A 20281-nucleotide genomic window follows, 5' to 3' on the forward strand; every position below is an offset into this window, starting at 1 on the left:
CAACTTTGTGTGCTGTTCCTTATACAGCCATCTACCTTACTACACACACACACACACACACACACACACACACACACACACACACACACACACACACACACACACACACGAGGTTTCCCCCTTCCATACTAGCACATCTGTTGGTGCTGTGCTTGTGCAGGTCTTGTTTAGGCAGCCGTATGGCAGCATCTTGAATGAAGCTTGCCTGTTGTTTCTAGGAGACACAGTCACAGCAGATTTCCTGGCCCTCCTGCTCTTGTGATCCTTCTGTCCCCTCTTCTGCAATGTTCCCTGAGCCGTAGCTGGAGGAGTTGTGACTTAGATGTGTCAGATGGGTCTAGGCAGTTGCTTTTCTATTTTAACTCTTATTTCATGTGCATTGGTGCTTTGCCTGCATGTCTGTGTGAGGGTGTCAGGTCCTCTGTAATTGCAGTTACAGAAACTTGTGAGCTGTCACGTGGGTGCTGGCAATTGAACCTGGGTTTTCTGGAAGAGCTGCTCTCTCCAGCCCCTAGGCAGTGTTTTGTTTGTTTGTTTACATTTTGACCACTTTCAGTTTTCTATAATGATCTCCATCTGTTGCAAAGAGAGGCTCCTTTGGTGAGGGGTGTGGGCTACACTTACCTACGGATATAGGGGAACGTATTTGAACTGTGTAAGAATGCAGCTCAGATTTTTTCTGACTTAGTAAAGTGATAACACTCTTCTCTAAGCTGCATGAGCTCACTAGCCCTAGGCCAGGTTTCCGGTATCAAGCACAGGTCCCCTCCTGCTGAGCAGGCCTTAGGTCATTTAGACAGTTGACTGTTATTGCCAAGATATAGATGTCACCAGTGCACCCATGGGGATGTCTTACTGTGCGGGTGGCGGTTGTGACTCCTAGATACAACAGCTAGGGGAGACTATTGGTTGTTGCCTTCCTTTGAAATTTGCACAGCACCTGCTGGTCCTATGAAAGCTAGTCCTCGGGGAGGAGGCTCTTGGGGAGGATCCAGCTCAGATGCTCCAGTATTGTATCCAAAGTGCATGAGTCTTCAGCAAATGTGATTTGCCTTTACGTTTGCGCAACCAAGGCCAATAGCCTATATTGTTTTGGAGTCTTTGCCTGACCAACAACTCCGAAGGGGTCTCTCACATCTGATACTGGGGTTGTCAGCCCAAGTGATATAATTTCATTTAAACTGTATATCTATATACTACACTTACATGTATTATATGTAATTGGAGGGGCAGGTTTCAAGACAGGATCTCTGTGTAGCCCTGGCTATCCTGGAACTCAACTCTTTACACCAGGCTGGCCTCAAACTCACAGAGATCTACCTGCCTCTGCCTCCTGAGTGCTGGGATCACAGGTGTGTGCCACCACTGGTGTGGGTGGGTTTTTGTTTGTTTGTTTGGTTTGTTTTGTCTTGGGGGAATATTTATTTATTTATTGGTTTTTGTTGTCATTTAAAGAATTGAGTTGGTTTGTGCTCTTCATTCACTTTTGGGTGTGCAGGCATCTATTGGTGTGTGGTCCACTTCCCAGTGGCCATGCTGTGAAAGAAAACTGACTGTCCGCTAGGGGTGGGAGAGCGTTCACATCCTTTCTCCGTGCTGAGATTTTGTTGGGCTTGAACTTGTACAGTTCCTGTGCATGTTGTCATGCACATGTGTAACAGTGCACATGTAGAGGGGAGCACACAAGTCTGGGGAGTTACTGCTCTCCTTTCACTGTGTGTATCCCAGAAATTCAATTCAGGTCATCAGGCTTGATAGCAAACACCTTTACCTGCTAGGAAATCTGTCTCTCTGTGTCTGTGTCTGTGTCTGTGTCTGTCTGTCTGTCTGTCTGTCTGTCTCTCTCTCTCTCTCGTTAAACTCACTTATTGTAGCCAAGGATAGCCTTGAGTCTGGACGCTCCTGTTTCTGTCCTCCAAGTGCTGGTATGGTGGCACACATAGCTCTTTCCCTTAAAGACCATTTTGAATTCCTTGACAGTTTCCCCTCACTGCCCTGTGGCCTCATTAAACCTGGTACTCAGTGTATACCTATACTTAGTGACTGAGGACATGAAGGTCACTTTGCTTTTGCTGGCTGACCTGGATAAGTTTCCCACATTAATTTAAAAGTACTTTATTTATTCAACCATCCATCCATCCATCCATTCTGGGATATGCACACAGCTCATACTCAGCCAATATTGAATGAATAATAAAATAGGGGCGGGGGCAACTTCTGTTGATGATTGAGCCCACCCTGGCTTCCGCAGCCTTGGCTTCCTTGGGTCCTTCTGGCCCTCCTAACTGATATTATTCTCCCTCTAATCCATAGCTCTGGAATGCCCAGATCACAGTTACTACACAAACTGCCTTCCCTCCTGTCCACCTTCCTGCTTGGACCCAGACAGCCTCTGTGAGGGCTCTAGCCACAAAGTCCCCACCACCTGCAAGGAGGGCTGCACCTGTCATCCCGGCTACGTGCTGAATAACGACAAGTGTGTGCTCAAAACTCACTGTGGCTGCAAAGACGCCCAAGGCGTCTTCGTCCCGGTGAGTGGGTGTAGAAAGTAGGATTGGGGGCCACTTTTTCCTCGTCATTGTTTCTCTCAGTCTGGAACGAACGTGTCAGTACGAATGGCCCTGGAGTATGAAAGTTGATCAGGGAGGGCCTGGTGCAGGCTCTGCTGGTTACCTCTGAGCTATGTCCTTGGCCATTTTATGAGGACTGTACACAGCAGCTCCTGAGCTCTTCATGAGCCCCGCCTCCAGCCTCAGGCGCATTTGTCTTTTTTTTTTTTTAAGATTTATTTGTTATGTATACAGTGTTCTGCCTGCATGTGTGCCTATACACCAGAAGAGGGCAGCAGATCACATTATAGATGGTTATGAGCCACCATGTGGTTGCTGGGGATTGAACGCAGGACCTCTGGAAGAACAGACAGTGCTCTTAACCACTGAGCCATCTCTCCAGGCCTGCATTTGTCTTTCTTATTTTTCCATCTGTGGTTTATTGACTCAGTAGAGGTGAAACCTGCAGACAGAAAAATATAAGGCCCTCAACCCGGCAGCAGCCCTTCCCTCGTTCTGTTTCCCTTCTCATGGCTTCCGCAGGAAGGCAAGAGCTGGATCTCTAGTAGCTGTACCCAGAACTGCATCTGCATTGGCGGGACCATCGAGTGCCAGAATTTCCACTGTCCCTCAGGGGCTCAGTGCCAGGACAATGAGGACGGCAGCAGTAACTGTGTCAAAATCAGTAAGGGAGCCACAGGGAAGGTAGAGAGGGTGTGCTCGTGACTGGAGGGACCAATGGTGAGGCGAGAAGGCGCTGAGTCCCCTGGCCTAAGAGGTGGAGGATGGGCAGTACCACAGTGGATGGGGGTTCTGGAGATCAGTCAGGGCTTAGCCTCCCACGTTAACGTGAGAGAGCCACCTTCTTCCCAAGGGCCTGGCACACAGTCCACACTCAGGGATGGTTGCTGAGTGAGTAACAAAAGAATGAGACCGCGCAACTCTGTTTAGCATTCAGCCCACTCTGGTTTCTGTAGTGTCTGCTTCCTTGAGCCCCTCTGGCCCTCTCCAGTTACCCATCTCTCCTCCTCCCCCTAGCTCTGCAGTGCCCGGCCCACAGCCGCTACAGCAACTGCCTTCCCCCATGCCTTCCTTCCTGCTCCAACTTGGATGGCGGCTGCAAGGGCACAAGCCCCAAAGTCCCCTCTGCTTGTCAAGAAGGCTGCCTCTGCCACGACGGCTTTGTGCTTGACAAGGACAAGTGTGTACCCAGAATTCACTGTGGCTGCAAAGACACCCAGGGTGCCTTCATCCCAGTGAGTGGGTGTGGAGAGTGGGCTCGGGGTCCCTCCCCTTCCTTCCTCCGTCCCTTACTTGTCTCTGCTTGGGATGCTGCTGTCTGTATGGCTAGCCCTCGAACATGAAGACTACGTAGGGCAGGCGCTCTAAGGATGCGCCTTGCTGTCAGCATCTCACTGAGGGACTCTAGGCCTCCTAACTCTGAGCCATCCAGCACAAGCTGCCTGATGTGAATCAAGGCGAGCAATGTACTGCTCAGCCACACCCTAAGACCCACTGGGGAATTCCACACAGGCCTCTGTCTCTGGACCATGCCTGCAGCCCCAGATGCCTTTTTTAAAAAATCAGATATTTTCTACTGGTTGACTGAATAGCTATGGAACTCGAAGACAGGGAGAGCATCCGTAACCCTGCAGGCATGAGGCTCAGCCTGGCTCTCTACAGCATCCTCTCAGTCTCCAATTCCTTTCTCATCCCCTGACTTCTGCAGGCAGGCAAGACTTGGATGTCCACAGGCTGTACCCAGAGCTGTACCTGCATGAGAGGGACCATCAGGTGCCAGGCTTTCCAGTGTCCCTCGGGGACCTACTGCAGGGACAACAGTGATGGCAGCAGTAACTGTGTCAAACTCAGTAAGGGAGCCACGGACAAGGTGGGGAGGGTGTGCTCAAAAACAAAAACAAAACAACAACAATGAAAAAAAAACCTCAGAGGCAGGGCAAAAAGCATCTTGGTCCTCTGGGCCTTAAAGCTCAAGGATAAGAGCTACCCTAGTTGGAAAAGACCCTGGTGACTGATGTTAGCCCTTTCTCAGTGTAAGTCCTCAAATGGTTCTCTCCCACATCCTTCTCTCTCTCTTCTCTCATGGCTCCACACACATAGTCAGGAAATGTTTGCTGAATGCACAAAGGAAGGGAAAAAAGGCCCCAAGATCTCTTGCTTATTCTGCCCTGCTTGGTGTTTCTGTATTCTACGAGACCCCTCTACTCTCTCCACTAATCCTCTTTTCCTTCAACCCCATAGTTCTAGAGTGCCCAGCCCACAGCCAGTTCACAGACTGCCTTCCCCACTGTCAACCCTCCTGCTCGGACCCCGATGCCCGCTGTGAGGGCATCAGCACCAGAGCCCCCTCCAGCTGCAAGGAGGGCTGTGTCTGTCGCCCTGGCTACGTGCTGCATAAGGACAAGTGTGTGCTCAGAATGGAGTGTGGCTGCCAAGACGCCCATGGTGTCTTCATCCCTGTGAGTTGGTGTCATCATCAGTGGGTTTGAGAGTGTTCAGTGGGCAAATCTCTTGCTGTGTGTAGTAGTCAGGGGTCTCTAGATTAACAGCATATGGAATGAATCTCTCTATATGTAGGAAGGGAATTTATTAGGATGACTTACAGGCTGTGTTCCAGTTAATCTAGCAATGGCTGCCAATAAATGGAAGGTCCAAGAATCCAGTAGTCGTTCAGTCCACGAGGCTGGGTGTCCCAGGCACATACTGGTCCTCAGTGTGTGCTGGAGTCCCAAAGTAGGCTCTGATGCTGGTAAGGGGGCGGACCTGTTAGAGAGAGCAGGTAGACAAAGTGAGAGAAAGCTTCCTTCTTCCATGTCGTGGTCTGTTTTAAAGGTGAATCCTCCCACCCCAAAGATCCAGATTAGAAGTGTGTCTTCCCACTTCAAATGTTGTAATTAAGGGGGGAAAATCCCTCACGGGTGTGCCCAGTCATTCGGGTTTTAGTTCTTTCCAGATGTAATCAAACTGACAACCAACAATAGCCACCACACAGTGCAAGTCTGAGGACCTGGATTCTAGTGACCACAACCCATATAAGCTGCTGTAGTAGTTCTCTAGTCACAGTGCTCCTCAGACTCTTCAGGAAGTGGGAGCTAGTCTTGTGGAGAACAGCAGTATATACACAGAGAGAGCTAGAGATAGTGATAGAGAGAGATAGATAGATAGATAGATAGATACGTACATACATACATACATACGTACATACATACATACGTACATACATACATACATACATACATACGTACGTACATACATACATACATACGTACATACATACGTACATACATACATACATACGTACATACATACATACATACGTACATACATACATACATACATACGTACGTACATACATACATACATACGTACATACATACGTACATACATACATACATACGTACATACATACATACATACGTACGTACATACATACATACATACGTACGTACATACATACATACATACGTACGTACGTACATACATACATACATACGTACATACATACATACATACGTACGTACATACATACATACATACATACATACATACGTACGTACGTACATACATACGTACATACGTACATACATACATACATACATACATACGTACATACGTACGTACATACATACATACGTACATACATACATACATACGTACGTACGTACGTACATACATACATACATACGTACGTACATACATACATACATACATACGTACATACGTACGTACGTACATACATACGTACATACATACATACATACATACGTACGTACGTACATACATACATACATACGTACATACGTACGTACATACATACATACGTACATACATACATACATACGTACGGACGTACGTACATACATACATACATACGTACATACATACATACATACATACGTACATACGTACGTACGTACATACATACATACACACATACATACGTACATACATACGTACATACATACATACACACATACATACGTACATACATACATACATACGTACGTACATACATACATACATACGTACGTACATACATACATACATACGTACGTACATACATACACACATACGTACGTACATACATACATACATACGTACGTACATACATACATACGTACATACATACATACATACATACATACGTACATACATACATAGATACATACGTACACACATACATACATACATACGTACGTACGTACATACATACACACGAGACTCTCAATATAAAGTAGAAGGTAAGAGTCAAAACTAGAGATTGCCCTCTGGCCTTTATGAATAAGTCCTTCCTCAATTGCTTCTCCACAAAAACACAGAAAAATATTTTTTAGAAATATGTTTGGTGGCCACTTTCTAGTTTCTTCTGCTTCTCTCCACCTGGGATATCCTTCCCTGGTTGGTCAGGGCCTACCACACGCTAGGCAGGCCCTCTGCCAGTGAGCCACACCCCTAGCCCTTAACTGGAGGGTTCTAGATAAATGCTTTGCTGCTAAGCAAAATACCCTAAGCCCTTCACTAGGGCATTCTAGACAGGCCCTCTGCCTCTAGTACAGGCCCCACCTCCACCTCCCACCCTTGCCTATGAGTTGGATCCTACTCTGGTGCTCTGTGGCTGAGTTATACAGCAGGCTCCCATTGGAAGATTCTAGGCCTCTACTCTAACTCTGAGCCTTCCCCTTCAGTAGGACTTATAGACGAACTCTGAGGATGAGCCATACCCTAGCCCCTCATGGAGGGTTCTAGGCAAGCACTGTATCCCTGAACTGTACTCCCAGCCCCAGATGCAGCATTTACTTGTTTGTTTGGTTTGGTTTATTGAGACAGGATCCCACTATGTAGCTCTGGCTGGCCTTGAACTCACAGAGATCTGCCTGCTTCTGCTTCCCAAGTGCTTGGATTAGAGATGTGCACCGCACATGCTGACAGGATGAAGTGGTTTTCTTCTCTGGTTGATTTGGCCCACTAGATGGTGACTCTGCAGTTGGGAGGGCAGCCCGAAGCCCTTCAGACAGTGGGTGAGGCTGTGTCCCTCGAACCAGCCCCTCCTTCCTCACTTTCTTCCTTTTCCCGTGGCTTCTTCAGGCAGGCAAGAGCTGGACCTCCAGGGGCTGTTCCCTGAGCTGTAACTGCATGGAAGGAGTCATTCAATGCCAGAAATTCCAGTGTCCCTCGGGGACTTACTGCCAGGACATCGAGGATGGCACCAGTAACTGTGCTAAAATCAGTAAGGGAGCTACCTGGCGGGAGAGGGGAGAGGGCATGCTCATGACTAAAGGGATCAGAGACAGTCAAGAAGGAGATTGCTTCCCCAGGGTTCTGAGGTCTGGGACAGAGGAGAGAGGTGCTGGGGCCCCAGAGCTCATCTGGTCCTTTCTCAGCATTAGTCTCTTCATGGTTAATATCCCATGTTGACTTGGGAGATGCATTTTATTACTTCACTCCTTGGCACACATCCCATACTCAGTAAATGTTTGCTGAATGGATAATACAAGGAGGGGAAACCCCTCAGAACTCCATTGGCCATTCAGTCCCACCTGGTTTCTGTAGCCACTGCTTCTTGAACCGCTCTAGTCTTCCTACTAACCCTACTCTCCCTACCCGCTAGCTCTGCAGTGCCCGGCCCACAGCCGCCACACCAACTGCCTTCCATCCTGTCAACCTTCCTGCTCAGACCCAGAAGGCCACTGTGGGGGCTCCAGCACCAAAGCCCCCTCCACCTGTAAGGAGGGCTGCGTCTGCCGACCTGGCTTTGTGCTGCATAAGGACAAGTGTGTGCTCAGAATTCTCTGTGGCTGCAAAGACGCCCAGGGTGTTCTCATCCCGGTGAGTGGGCATAGAGAGTGGAGTGGTGGGGGCTGGGGAATGGCGCAGTATAGAAAGTATATACACCAAAAGAATGAGGGCTTAAGTGTGAATCTCTACAACCCATGTAGACCGGCTGGGTAGCCTGTGTCTGTAATCCACGCCTCCTACTGGAAGACGGGAGGTAGAGACAAGAGAGTCCCTAGGATAGTCTTGTGTGCTTAGAGAGGAGGACACCAGCAAAAAGAAAAGGAGGAGAGAAAGGGAGGGGAGAGAGAAGGTGGGAGAGAGAAGAGAGAGGTCTCAATACAAAGTGGAAGGTGAGAAACGGCACCTCTGACCTCCACAGACATGTGAACACACACACACACACACACACACACACACACACACACACACACGGGTTGTTTTGAAAAGTAGGATTGGGCTGACTTTCTCGTTTCTTCTGTTTCGTGCACCTGGGATGCCCTGTCTGTATGCGTGGCTGCCTTTGGAGAGTGCAGGTTGCTCAGGTCCTGGAACATACTAGACAAGCGCTCTCCAACTGATGCTCCACAGCCAAATCCCCACTAGGAGACTGTATGTCGTGAGAAGCTGTGAGAGCTGCGCTGTACTCCCAGGCCACCGAGGGATGACTGGAGCTGGAACAATAGCACTGAGGCCCCCTGTGTACCCTTTAATGCGGGATTCTAGTAGGCGCTTTACGAATCACACGGGTCAGCAGTGACTGCCTGACTAAATAGATGTGCGACCTGCAGATACAAAGGGCGAAGGTCAGCACTTCAGGAAGATGAGGCTGTTGCCTTCTAACCAGGCCTTCTGCCCTCACTTCATGTTTATTCCTATGGCTTCTGCAGGCAGACAAGACCTGGGTCAACAGAGGCTGCACGCAGACCTGCACCTGCATGGCAGGGACCATCCACTGCAGGAGTTTCCAGTGCCCCTCAGGGACTTACTGCAAGGACATAGAGGATGGCAACAGTAACTGCACCAAAATCAGTAAGGAAGCCACAGGAAAGACGTGAGGGAGAATGTTCATGACTGGGCCTCAGAGGCCATGGGTAGGAGGTGACACAGTGAGGGGAGATTCTGGGGACCAATTTTGGGGCTAGGTACTTTCTTAGTCTTGGTTTCTCCACAGTTAGCACCCTAAAACAACTTAGAAGATCCATTCTCCTCACTTTCTTCCCTAGGGGCTTGGCACACAGCCTGTGTCAGGAAATGTTTGGGGGTGGGAAGCAAACCCCACCCACTTCAAGTTCTCTTGAACATTCTACTCCTCCGGTTTCTCTTGTGTCTGCTTCCCCAGGCCTTCCCTGAGCCTCTCCACTAACCCCACTCTCCCTCCTCCCCGTAGCTCTGCAGTGCCCGGCCCACAGCCGCTTCACCAACTGCCTTCCCTCCTGTCTGCCTTCTTGCTCCAACCTGAATGGCCACTGTGAGGCCAGCAGCACCAAAGTCCCCTCCAGCTGCAAGGAGGGCTGCCTCTGTCAGCCAGGCTTCGTGTTTCATGAGGACAAATGTGTGCCCAGAGTTCAGTGCGGCTGCAAAGACATCCAGGGTACCTTCATCCCGGTGAGTGGGCATGGAGAGTACTTTGGGGTCCCCCTTCTTCCTTCCCTCTCTCTGAGCCTGGGATGCTGGCCCTGGAGTGTGACCATTGATCAGGCCTGGAGTCATCGTGCCGTTCCAGGCTAGCGATCTAACTCATTACCACTGCCAGTCACTCTTTGAGAATTCCAGGCAAGCACTCTACTGCTGAGCCTTCTTCTCAGCTCCTCGCTGGGGATTCTACACAGACCTCTGCCTCTGAATCACATATACCATCACTAAAAACCATGTAAAAAGATATTTTATAAATTGTACTTATGTGTGTATTCGAGTCTCTATATGAATGTATGCCACACCAGTTCAAGTGCCTGAATTGGCCAAACGAGGACATCAGATAGCCTGGAGCATGAGTTATAAGTAGTTTTGCGGGGGGGTCCCAATGTGGGTGCAGGAGTCTAAATTTGGATACTATAGAAGAGCAGCAAGTGCTCTCAAATGTTTAGTCATCTCTCCAGCGTCTGAATGCAGTTTTTTTTTTTTTTTAAAGCAAATAGTTCTCACTTGTGAATGGTTGACTCAGCAGGTGAAGAGTATGTAGACAATCTGTTCAGGCTGTAAGTTTGTCTCTAGAACACTCTGCCAAGTCCTCACTCCCTCTTCCTTGGCTTCTGCAGGCAGGCAAGACCTGGATCTCCAGAGGCTGCACCCAGAGCTGCACCTGTGTGGGAGGGGCTGTCCAGTGCCAGAATTTCCAGTGTCCCCAGGGGACCTACTGCCGTGACAGCAATGACAGCAGTAGTAACTGCACCGAAATCAGTAAGGGAGCCATGGGGGAAGGTGAGGGAGGGTGTGCTCAGGGCTGAAGGAGCCAGACAAAGGGTAAGAAGGAGCTTACTTAGTTCGCTCATTCTAAGATGCTAGGGGTACCACAGTAGGGAGGGACTCTGGGTATCCATGGCTCGGCCATACCCTTGTCAATGGATGTCAATCCTTTCTCACATGTTAGTTTCCACACAGACTTGGGAGATCTCTCCTCCTCTTCATTCTCTTTCTTTTTAAAGATGTGGTGTGTGTGTGTGTGTGTGTGTGTGTGTGTGTGAGAGAGAGAGAGAGAGAGAGAGAGAGAGAGAGAGAGAGAGAGAGAGAGATAGGTCTCCTGGAGCTGGAATTATAGAATATTGTAAGCCACTCAACCTGGGTGCTGGGAACTGAGCTCAGATATTCTACAAGAGCAGCGAGCATTGTTAACCACTAAGTGAAATGCTCTCTGGTCCAAGATCCACTCTTCTTAGTTTCTTTTCCCAGAACTTGGCACACACCCCATGCTCAGTAAATGCTTGCTAAGGAAAGAACAGAAGGAGACAGAGAGAGAGAGAGAGGAGAGCGCTCCCCCGAGCTCTGTGGTCATTTGGCATAGACTGCTTTTCTCTGCTTCCTTGTCCCATTCTATTCCACTGCACTAACCCACCTTCTCTCCATCCCATAGCTCTGCAGTGCCCAGCACACAGCCTCTACACCAGCTGCCTTCCCTCCTGCCTGCCTTCCTGCTCTGACCCAGAGGGCCTCTGTATGGGCACCAGCCGTAATGCCCCCTTCACCTGCAAGGAGGGTTGTGTCTGCCAATCTGGCTATGTGCTGAATAGCGACAAGTGTATGCTCAGAACTCAGTGTGGATGCAAAGATGCCCAGGGTGTTCTCATCCCGGTGAGTGGGCACCAAAAGTGGGGTTACTGGGAGGCTGGGAAATTGCATCCCTACAACGCATGTACACCTTGTTAGCCTGTCTCTAGTCAGGGGCTCCTATAGGGCAGCAGGGCAGTGGGCCAGGAACCAGAGAATCCCCAGAAATTTAAAAGCTATCTAGTCTTGTACAGGCAGCAGTGAACAATAGGAGAGGGGGGGGGCGGGGAATCTACACACACACACACGTACATTATTTGTTCTAAAATCTGGGATTGTACTAGGCATGGTGATGCATTTCTTTAAGCACTCAGGAGTCAAGGGAAGAGGGGCAGAGGGACAGAGGGGCAGAGGGGCAGAGACAGGACTTAGAGGAATAGGCGCAGGCAGAGGTGAGCAGATCCCTGTGAGTTTGAGACCAGCTAGGTCTACCAAGTGAGTTCCAGGACAGACAGGGCTACAGAGTGAGATCTTGTCTCAAAATAAAAGCAAAACCAAGAAAACTAGTTGGGATTGGGTTTTCTCCCTTCTGCTTTTCTTCACTGGGAATGCTCCTGTCTGCACCTCTGCCAAGCCATGCCCCATCCTGTCCCAGGGACATTCTGGTTGGGGCTGTGAGATTACACCACCTAGCCCTCGCTTGAGAACCAGACTTGAGCTGCACCACTGGACCACACACCCGACTCTTCACTGGGGAATCCCAGCAGATGCTCTATAGTGAGCCAGGATTGGAGGACTCTAAGCAAGTGCTCTGAGTCTAAAGCACTCCCTTCCACCCTCTTAGAGCACTCTAGGCAAATGCTGTACAGCAGAGCTGTGACCGTTCACAATTTGCACCCACTGTACCAGAGGATGCTAGGCAGAATTTCTTTCTTTCTTCCTTCCTTCCTTTCTTTCTTCCTTCCTTCCTTCCTTTCTTTCTTTCTTTCTTTCTTCTTTCTTCCTTTCTTTCTTTATTTATTTACTTAAAGCAATATTTAAAAAGATTTATTTATCTGTTTATTTATTTACTTATTATGTATACGGTGCTCTGCCTGCATGCACACCTGCATGCACACCTGCAGGCCAGAAGAGGGCATCAGATTACATTATAGATGGTTGTGAGGCACCATGGGCTGGACCCTCTCCTACTGATCACTAACTGAGAAAATGCCTTACAGCTGGATCTCATGGAGGCAATTCTCCAACTGAGGCTCCTTCCTCTGTAATGATTCTAGCTTGTGTCAAGTTGACACACAAGCAGCCAGTACAACTGGGGACCACTTTCTCCTTTCCTATGCTTCCTTCCCCCTCCCCCGTGTACTGTGGAGGTTGGTAATGTCCTGGAACATGCTAAGCCAGTGCTCTACTGCTGAGAGACAACTTCAGCCCCTCTCTGGAAATCTGATCAGGGCCTCTAACCCTGTGATGTATTCCCTAGCCCTCACTGAGGATCCTGTGCCTCATTGGTACTCCTGAGCCCCCTTCCACCACCTCACTCTGGACTCTTGGCAGCAGTTCACACCAATGAGCAAGGCCTTGATCCCCCTATTAATGGTTGGCAATTGCTCTACTGCTAAGCCACACCCCCAGTCCTCTTAGAGGAGCCTTCCTTACAAGTTCTCTCAGCTAAGCCATAGTCCCAGCCTCTCAATGGAGGACACTAGGTAATTTCATACTGCAGAGCCATGCCCCAGACTCTCTCAGAAAATCCTAGGCAAATGATCTATCTCTGAGCGGCAATCTCCTCAGCCCCTCCCACACTCCTGCCACTCATCACAGAAGATTCCAGGCATAGGTTCTGCATCTGAAGCTGTGCTTCTAAGCACCAAGGGAGAGCTCTCTACCCGGGTTTTACCAGTGAGCCACACCCCAGCCACTTAAAGAGTCCAGTCATGTACTGTGCTGTTGAGTTATGTCCACAGTCCCAGAGGCATCTTTTTTTCTCCAGATCTTTTCCCACCCATGTTGTGTTAATTGTAATAGACTCTTGAAGGCTTCTTTACCCCTGCTAATTCCCAAATAATTGACACAGAGAGACCATAGTTTATTTTGTAAGCTTAAAGCACTGGGGCTGGGCAGATATCAACCCTCTAAGCTCTTTTGCTATATCCCAGCTACACATCCCAAGTTACCTGCCAATCAGTCATCCTGTGTGGGCTGGGTCTGCTCCATCACTCTGGCCTCATGGCCACGTGCACGTGGTCTGTTCTTCCCGTGTCGATTTCCTTCCCTCTGGCTTCCTCTCCTCCAGCTACATCTTCTGCCTCTTTCCTCTTTTCTCCCGTCTCTGGAAGACAAGCAAGTGCTCTTAAGCACCGAGCTGTCTCTCCAGGGCCTGGGAACCCCAGCCCTGCCTATCTCTCTTCTACCCAGCCCAGGCTGTCAGCAACTTTACTAACCAATCAGGGATAACCGGGGGTTAGAGTTACCCAGCATCACTTGGTGTACATGAGAATGGGCTCGTCTGGAGTGTGACCAACAATTCAATACATAGCACCAGGCCAACCCCCAGCAAACCCATGGCCGTGTTACTTAGTGGCTATGGAACCTGTTGGTAGGGAGGGCAAAGGTCAGTCCTTCAGGTGGGAGGTGACACTGTTTCCCTCTGTCTTGACTCCCTCCCTCTCCCTGTGGCTTCTGCAGCCAGATAAGACCTGGATCAACAGGGGCTGTACCCAGAGCTGCACCTGCGTGGCAGGAGCCATCCAGTGCAGGAGTTTCCAGTGCCCCTCGAGGACTTACTGCAAGGACACTGAGGATGGCAACAGTAACTGCACCAAAATCAGTAAGGAGTTGGGAGTTGGGGGAGTGGGGAGGGTAGGTTTTTTATTTATGTTTATTTTCATATATATGTGCATAGTCCGTGTGTGTACAGATGGGTGCTGGCAGGGTTAGAAAAGGCAGTTATATCCAGAGCTGGAGTTTGTAGGTGGTTGTGGATACTGGGAACCAAACTCCGTTCCTCTGGAAGACAAGCAAGTGCTCTAAGCACCGAGCTGTCTCTCCAACGCCATATCCACCTTCTTCTCTGTGCTCTCCAGCCCTGACACACAGTTCATGACCAGTAAATATTTGTTGAATTAATAACAGAAGGAAGAACAGACAGACAGACAAACTCTGTTGGTCTCCCAGCCCACCATGGTTCCTGTAGCCTCTGTTTCCTTGGGCCCTTCTGGTCCTCTCCACTAACTGTGATCTCTCTCTGTCCTGTAGCGATGCACTGTCCAGCCCACAGCCGCCACACCAACTGCCTTCCCTCATGTCGACCCTCATGCTCTGACCCAGAAGGTCTCTGTGGGGGCACCAGCCCGAGACCCCCCTCCACCTGTAAGGAGGGCTGCGTCTGCCGACCTGGCTTTGTGCTGCATAACAACAAGTGTGTGCTCAGAATTCTCTGTAGCTGCAAAGATGCCCAGGGTGCTCTCATCCCGGTGAGTGGGTGTGTGGAAAACGGGCTTGGTAGGGGCTAGTAGGATGACTGAGTAGATTTGCTCAGAAATATGAGGACCTGTGGATTTGTTTGTGTTTTTATTCTTCAATTCACTTTATACCCCACTCTCAGTCTCCTCCCTCTTCTCCTCCTGGTCCCACCCTCCACCCTCTTCCCTCTTTCTCCCCTCCCATTCTCCTCAGAAAAGGGGAGCACACACACCTACCAACCCACCCCAGCGCATTAAGTCACATCAGGACTGAGCTCATCCTCTTCCACTGAGGCCTGGTGAGGCAGCCCCGACAGAGGGAAGTGGTCCAAAAGTAGGCAACAGAGTCCCTGTCAGAGCCAGTGCCCACTCCACCTGCTCAGGGCCCACATGAAGACCAAGCTGCCCATCGGTTACAAATATATCAGGGGCCTAGGTCCAGTCCATGCCTGCTCTTTGGTTGGTGCTTCAGGCTCTGTGCGCCCCACTGAGCCTAGGTTAGTTGTCTCTGCTGGTCTTCTTGTGGAGTTCTTGTCCCCTCTGGGATCTTCTATTACCCCCTACACACACACACACACACACACACACACACACACACACACACACTTCCACAACAAGATTCCCCAAGCTCTACCCAATGTTTGGCTATGAGTTTCAGCATCTGTTTCCATCTGCTGCTGGATGGAGCCTCTCAGAGGACAGCTATGCTAGGAAGCATAGGAAGACATGAGTTTTAATTCTGACAACTCCTATGAACTGGGCATGGTAGCCTATGTCCCTAACCAGGGGGTGAGGACAGAAGAATCCTTGAAACTTGCAACTAGCTTTGTATGGGTAGCATCATCAAAGGAAAAGCCAGACGGACGGACTTTGTCTCAAACAAGGTGGGATGTGAGGACCAACACCTGGGCTGTGTTCGGCTCTCTGCTCTGCACTCACATACACACATGGATCACACATAAACACAGAATTCTTTTTACGAAGTGAGATTGGGGCCCTTCTTCTTTCTGCTTCTCCCCACCTGAGACGATCCTGCCTGTTTGGCTGGCCCTGTAGTTAGCCGATTGGTCAGGTCCACGGTACAGGCTAGGGGAATGGGCTACCACTGAACCAAACCCAGTCAGGCCTTCGCTGGGAATTCTAGACATGCCCTCATTACTTCACTGAGAGATTCTAGGAAGACACTGTACTGCCAGGCTATGGGGACAGCCCAGGCTGCATGTAAGAATATACTTTTAACCTATAGTGTTGAACCAGCGGAGGAGGGACCTTCAGATAAGAAAAGCAGGGATGGGCCTTCAAACAGGAAGTGAGGCTGTCTCTTTAGAACTGGTCCTTGGTCCTCAGGTGTTTTCTCTTCTGGTCATCTACAGGCAGACAAGACCTGGCTCTCCAGAGGCTGTACTCAGAGCTGCACCTGTGTGGCAGGGACCATCCACTGCAAGAATTTCCAGTGTCCCTCTGGGACTTACTGCAAGGACATGAAGGATGGCAACAGTAACTGTACCAAAACCAGTAAGGAAGGGGGATACAAGAGAGTGGGGAGAGGGTTAGTTTCTCATGGTTGGCGTCCTACACTGACTCGGGATATCTGTCGTCTTAGTTCCTCATTGTTTGGCACCACAACTTAGAAAATGTTTGCTGAATGAATAATAAAGGAGGGCGGGGGAGCCTGAACTCTCCTGCAGCCCCCAGCATTCCCTAACCCTGCTTGCTGGGGTCCTCCCTGCTCCTTTCCACTGACCCCACTCCCCTCCACACTCCAGCTCTGCAGTGCCCCAGCCACAGCCAATTCACAGACTGCCTTCCCTCCTGTCCTCCTTCCTGCTCCAACCGCTGCGAGGTCACCAGCCCCAAAGTCCCCTCCATGTGCAAGGTGGGATGTCTCTGCGACCATGGCTTTGTGTTCAGTGAAGACAAGTGTGTGCCTCGAAGTCAGTGTGCCTGCCAAGATGCCCGGGGCGGCCTCATTCCCGTGAGTGGGCCCGGAGAGTGCGATTGAGGGCCATTTTCTCCTTTGCTCCTTCTCTCTCCTGGGATTCTCCATCTCAAAGCCCGACCCTGGAATGAGAGGGCCGCTCATGGCCTGACACACAGCAGACCAGTGCTCTAAGAAAGCCATGCAGCTGTGCCCATAAAGGGATTCTGCACAGGCTCTCTACAACCCAGCCCTGGACTCAGGAGAGGATCTGGGTGTGGGTCTAAAAAAATGGAAATGTGTCCACCCACTAGCTCTGCAGTGTCCAGCCCACAGAAGCACACCTACTGCCTTCCCACCTGTCCACCTTAGACGTGGAAACTGAATAGGGAGAGCATCCGTAACCCTGTAGGCATGAGGCTCAGCCTGGCTCTCTACAGCATCGCCTCAGTCTCCAATTCCTTTCTCACTCCCTGGCTTCTGCAGGCAGGCAAGACTTGGACCTCCAGAGGCTGCATGCAGAATTGTGCCTGCATGGAAGGTAACATCCAGTGCCAGAATTTCCAGTGTCCCTTGGGGACCTACTGCAAGGACAACAGTGATGACAGCAGCACTTGCACCAAAACAAGTAAGGGGGCCATCCCTGGGAGCTGGGGGGGTGGGGGGGCGGGCAGTGGCTGTCACGGCTAGAAAAATCAGAGACCGAGCAAGGAGGAGCTTGGTGCTCTGCCCTAAGAGGTTGGGGTTCTGAGGACCCCTGATGGGCTGGGTGTCTTCTCAGTGCTAGTCCCCTGTGGTCACTCTTCCATGTTGACTGGGAGATGGAGTCTCCTTGCTTCTTTCCTCAGTGCTCAGCACACTAGCTTGCTCCATGAATGTTTGCTGAATAGCAAGGGGCTGGGGAGGGCTCGGCTGTTGATTCCATTCGGCTAGAATTTTTTGTATCATCTGAGTCATTGGGCACCCCCTGTTCCTCTGTACTAAGCTCTCCCCTTCCACCCATAGCTCTGCAGTGCCCTGCCCACAGCCACTACACTGGCTGCCTTCCCTCCTGTCAACCTTCCTGCTTGGACCCAGAAGGCCTTTGTAAGGGAACCAGTCCCGAAGTCCCCACCACCTGCAAGGAAGGCTGCGTCTGCCAACCTGGCTACTTGCTGAGCAACGACAAGTGTGTTCTCAGAACTGAATGTGGCTGCAAAGATTCCCAGGGTATTCTTATCCCGGTGAGTGGGCACCTACTGTGGGATTGGTGAGGGCTGCAGAGATGAATCAGTGGGCAAAATGCTTGCACCGCAAACAAACGTAAGGACCAGAGTTTGAGTCCGCATATCCCTTGTGAACTGGACATGGTAATCTGTCTTTTTTTTTTTTTTTTTTGGTTTTTTGAGACAGGGTTTCTCATGTAGCCCTGACTGTCCTGGACTCACTATGTAGACCAAGCTAGCCTCAAGCTCGCAGCGATCCACCTGCCTCTGCCTCCCAAGTGCTGGGATTAAAGGTGTGCGCCACCACGCCCAGGTGGTAACCTGTCTTTAATCCCAGGGTTCACACTGGCAGGGGAAGACAGAAGAATCCCCAAAAACTTGTGAGAGAGTAGTGAACAGTGTATCAATGAACTGAGGGGAAGAGGGAGGGAGGTGTGGTGGGGGCCAGGGGAGGGGACAGGAGAGAGACAGATGCAGAGACACCCTGTTCCATACACAGTCGAAGATGAGAATCAACACCCTAGATTGTCCTCTGATGTGAGCACTTAAGTGACCTTGCACACCCCAACACACAGAATGCACACAGGGATGCACAATCGTATGTGCACATGGCAGGGAGTGGTGGGAGAATGGTTTGAAAACCAACATAGGATTTGTAGGCTCGCTTTCTCATTGCCTCTTCTAATCTTACCTGGAATGCTCCTGTCTGTATGGCTGCCTCTGGTGTGGGAAGGTTGGGCATGTCCTGGCACAGGCTAGGTGAGGGCTCTGCCACTGAGCCGTAGCTCCAGCCCTCCCTGAAGGGAGCTGGGTGAGTGTATTTAGGTCACATCAGTCCATTTATCACTGGGGATCTGATCATGTGCGCTATATTCCCAGGTCCCCATCACAGGTTTGGGGCCAGAGCTCTAGCCCTCAATGGAGGACTCTAGGCACATAGCAGCAGAAACAGTCTTTTTAAAATACCCAGCCTGGTCTACAGAGAGAGTCCAGGATAGCCAGGTGTATACAAAGAAACCCTGTCTTGAAAAAACAAACAAGCAAACAAACAAAACAAAAGCTTTTGATACCAGATAGGTAGTCTCAATAGCTGTGACCAGATGGATAGCAAACCTAAGTCCTTGACACAGGATGTGACACTGCCCGTCTCTAACCAGTCCCTCTGTCTTCATATCCTATCTCTTCCCATGGCTTCTGCAGGCAGGCAAGACATGGACCTCCATAGGCTGTACCCAGAACTGTGCCTGCATGGGAGGGGCCATTCAGTGCCAGAACTTCCAGTGCCCGTCGGGGACCTACTGCAAGAACAACAATGATGGCAGCAACAGCTGTGCCAAAATAAGTAAGAGAGCTTGGGGGTGGGGCAGGGAGGCGGAGAAGAGGCGTGTGTGCTCCTGGCTGGATGAATTGGAGACAGGGCCAAAAGGGAGCTTAGTCCTGAGCCCTAAGAGGTCAAGATGCTAGGTACCAGAGAAGAGAGGGGTTCTGGCACATATGGCTCTGCCGAACCCCTCCTCTGTGTTAGACTCAAAAGTCTGTGACATTGACGTGGGAGATCCATTCTAACTTTCTTCTCTCAGGGCCTGAATAAAAAGCAAAAAGGGAAAAATAACAACCACCACCACCACTAAGGTCTCTTGGTCATTGTGCCCAACCTGGTTTCTGTAACCTCTGGTTTTTCAGGGCCCCTGGGGCCTCTCCACTAACCCCACTTTCTTCCTACCCTACAGTTCTGCAGTGCCCCACCCACAGCCTGTTCGCCAGCTGCCTTCCCTCCTGCCTGCCTTCCTGCTTGGACCCAGATGGCCTCTGTAAGGGAACCAGTCACAAAGTCCCCTCCACTTGCAAGGAGGGCTGCATCTGTCAACCTGGCTTTGTGCTGCATAATGACAAGTGTATACTCAGAACTCTCTGTGGCTGCAAAGACGCCCAGGATACTCTCATTCCGGTGAGTGGCCATGGGTGGTAGGATTGGTGGGGCCTGCACCAAACGCTCCATTATAAAGTATTCATCCTGCAAGGGTTTGGACTCAGGTTTGAATCCCCACAGCCCATGCAAGATGGCACAGTAGCCTGTGTCTATAATGCCATGGCTTCCACTGAGCTACACAAAGGGAGACAGCAGAATCCTCAGAGATCCAAGAGCCAGTT

General features: G+C 50.2%; 1 protein-coding gene across 1 annotated transcript in view; it reads left to right on the forward strand.

The window, feature by feature from the left end:
- Positions 1-20281, forward strand: part of Zan (zonadhesin) — a 100966-nt gene that overhangs the window by 44160 nt on the left and 36525 nt on the right. Inside the window, 19 exon segments of the mRNA XM_051162130.1 lie at positions 2314-2531; positions 3093-3234; positions 3588-3805; positions 4279-4420; positions 4812-5049; positions 7613-7797; positions 8179-8396; positions 9233-9374; positions 9733-9950; positions 10601-10742; positions 11413-11630; positions 14232-14373; positions 14802-15019; positions 16381-16522; positions 16774-16982; positions 17412-17553; positions 17931-18148; positions 19331-19472; positions 19861-20078. Of these exon segments, the coding sequence (XP_051018087.1) occupies positions 2314-2531; positions 3093-3234; positions 3588-3805; positions 4279-4420; positions 4812-5049; positions 7613-7797; positions 8179-8396; positions 9233-9374; positions 9733-9950; positions 10601-10742; positions 11413-11630; positions 14232-14373; positions 14802-15019; positions 16381-16522; positions 16774-16982; positions 17412-17553; positions 17931-18148; positions 19331-19472; positions 19861-20078 (3512 nt within the window).

The sequence above is a fragment of the Acomys russatus genome, chromosome 19 (genome assembly GCF_903995435.1).
Source record: "Acomys russatus chromosome 19, mAcoRus1.1, whole genome shotgun sequence".
Classification (NCBI taxonomy): Eukaryota; Metazoa; Chordata; class Mammalia; order Rodentia; family Muridae; genus Acomys; species Acomys russatus.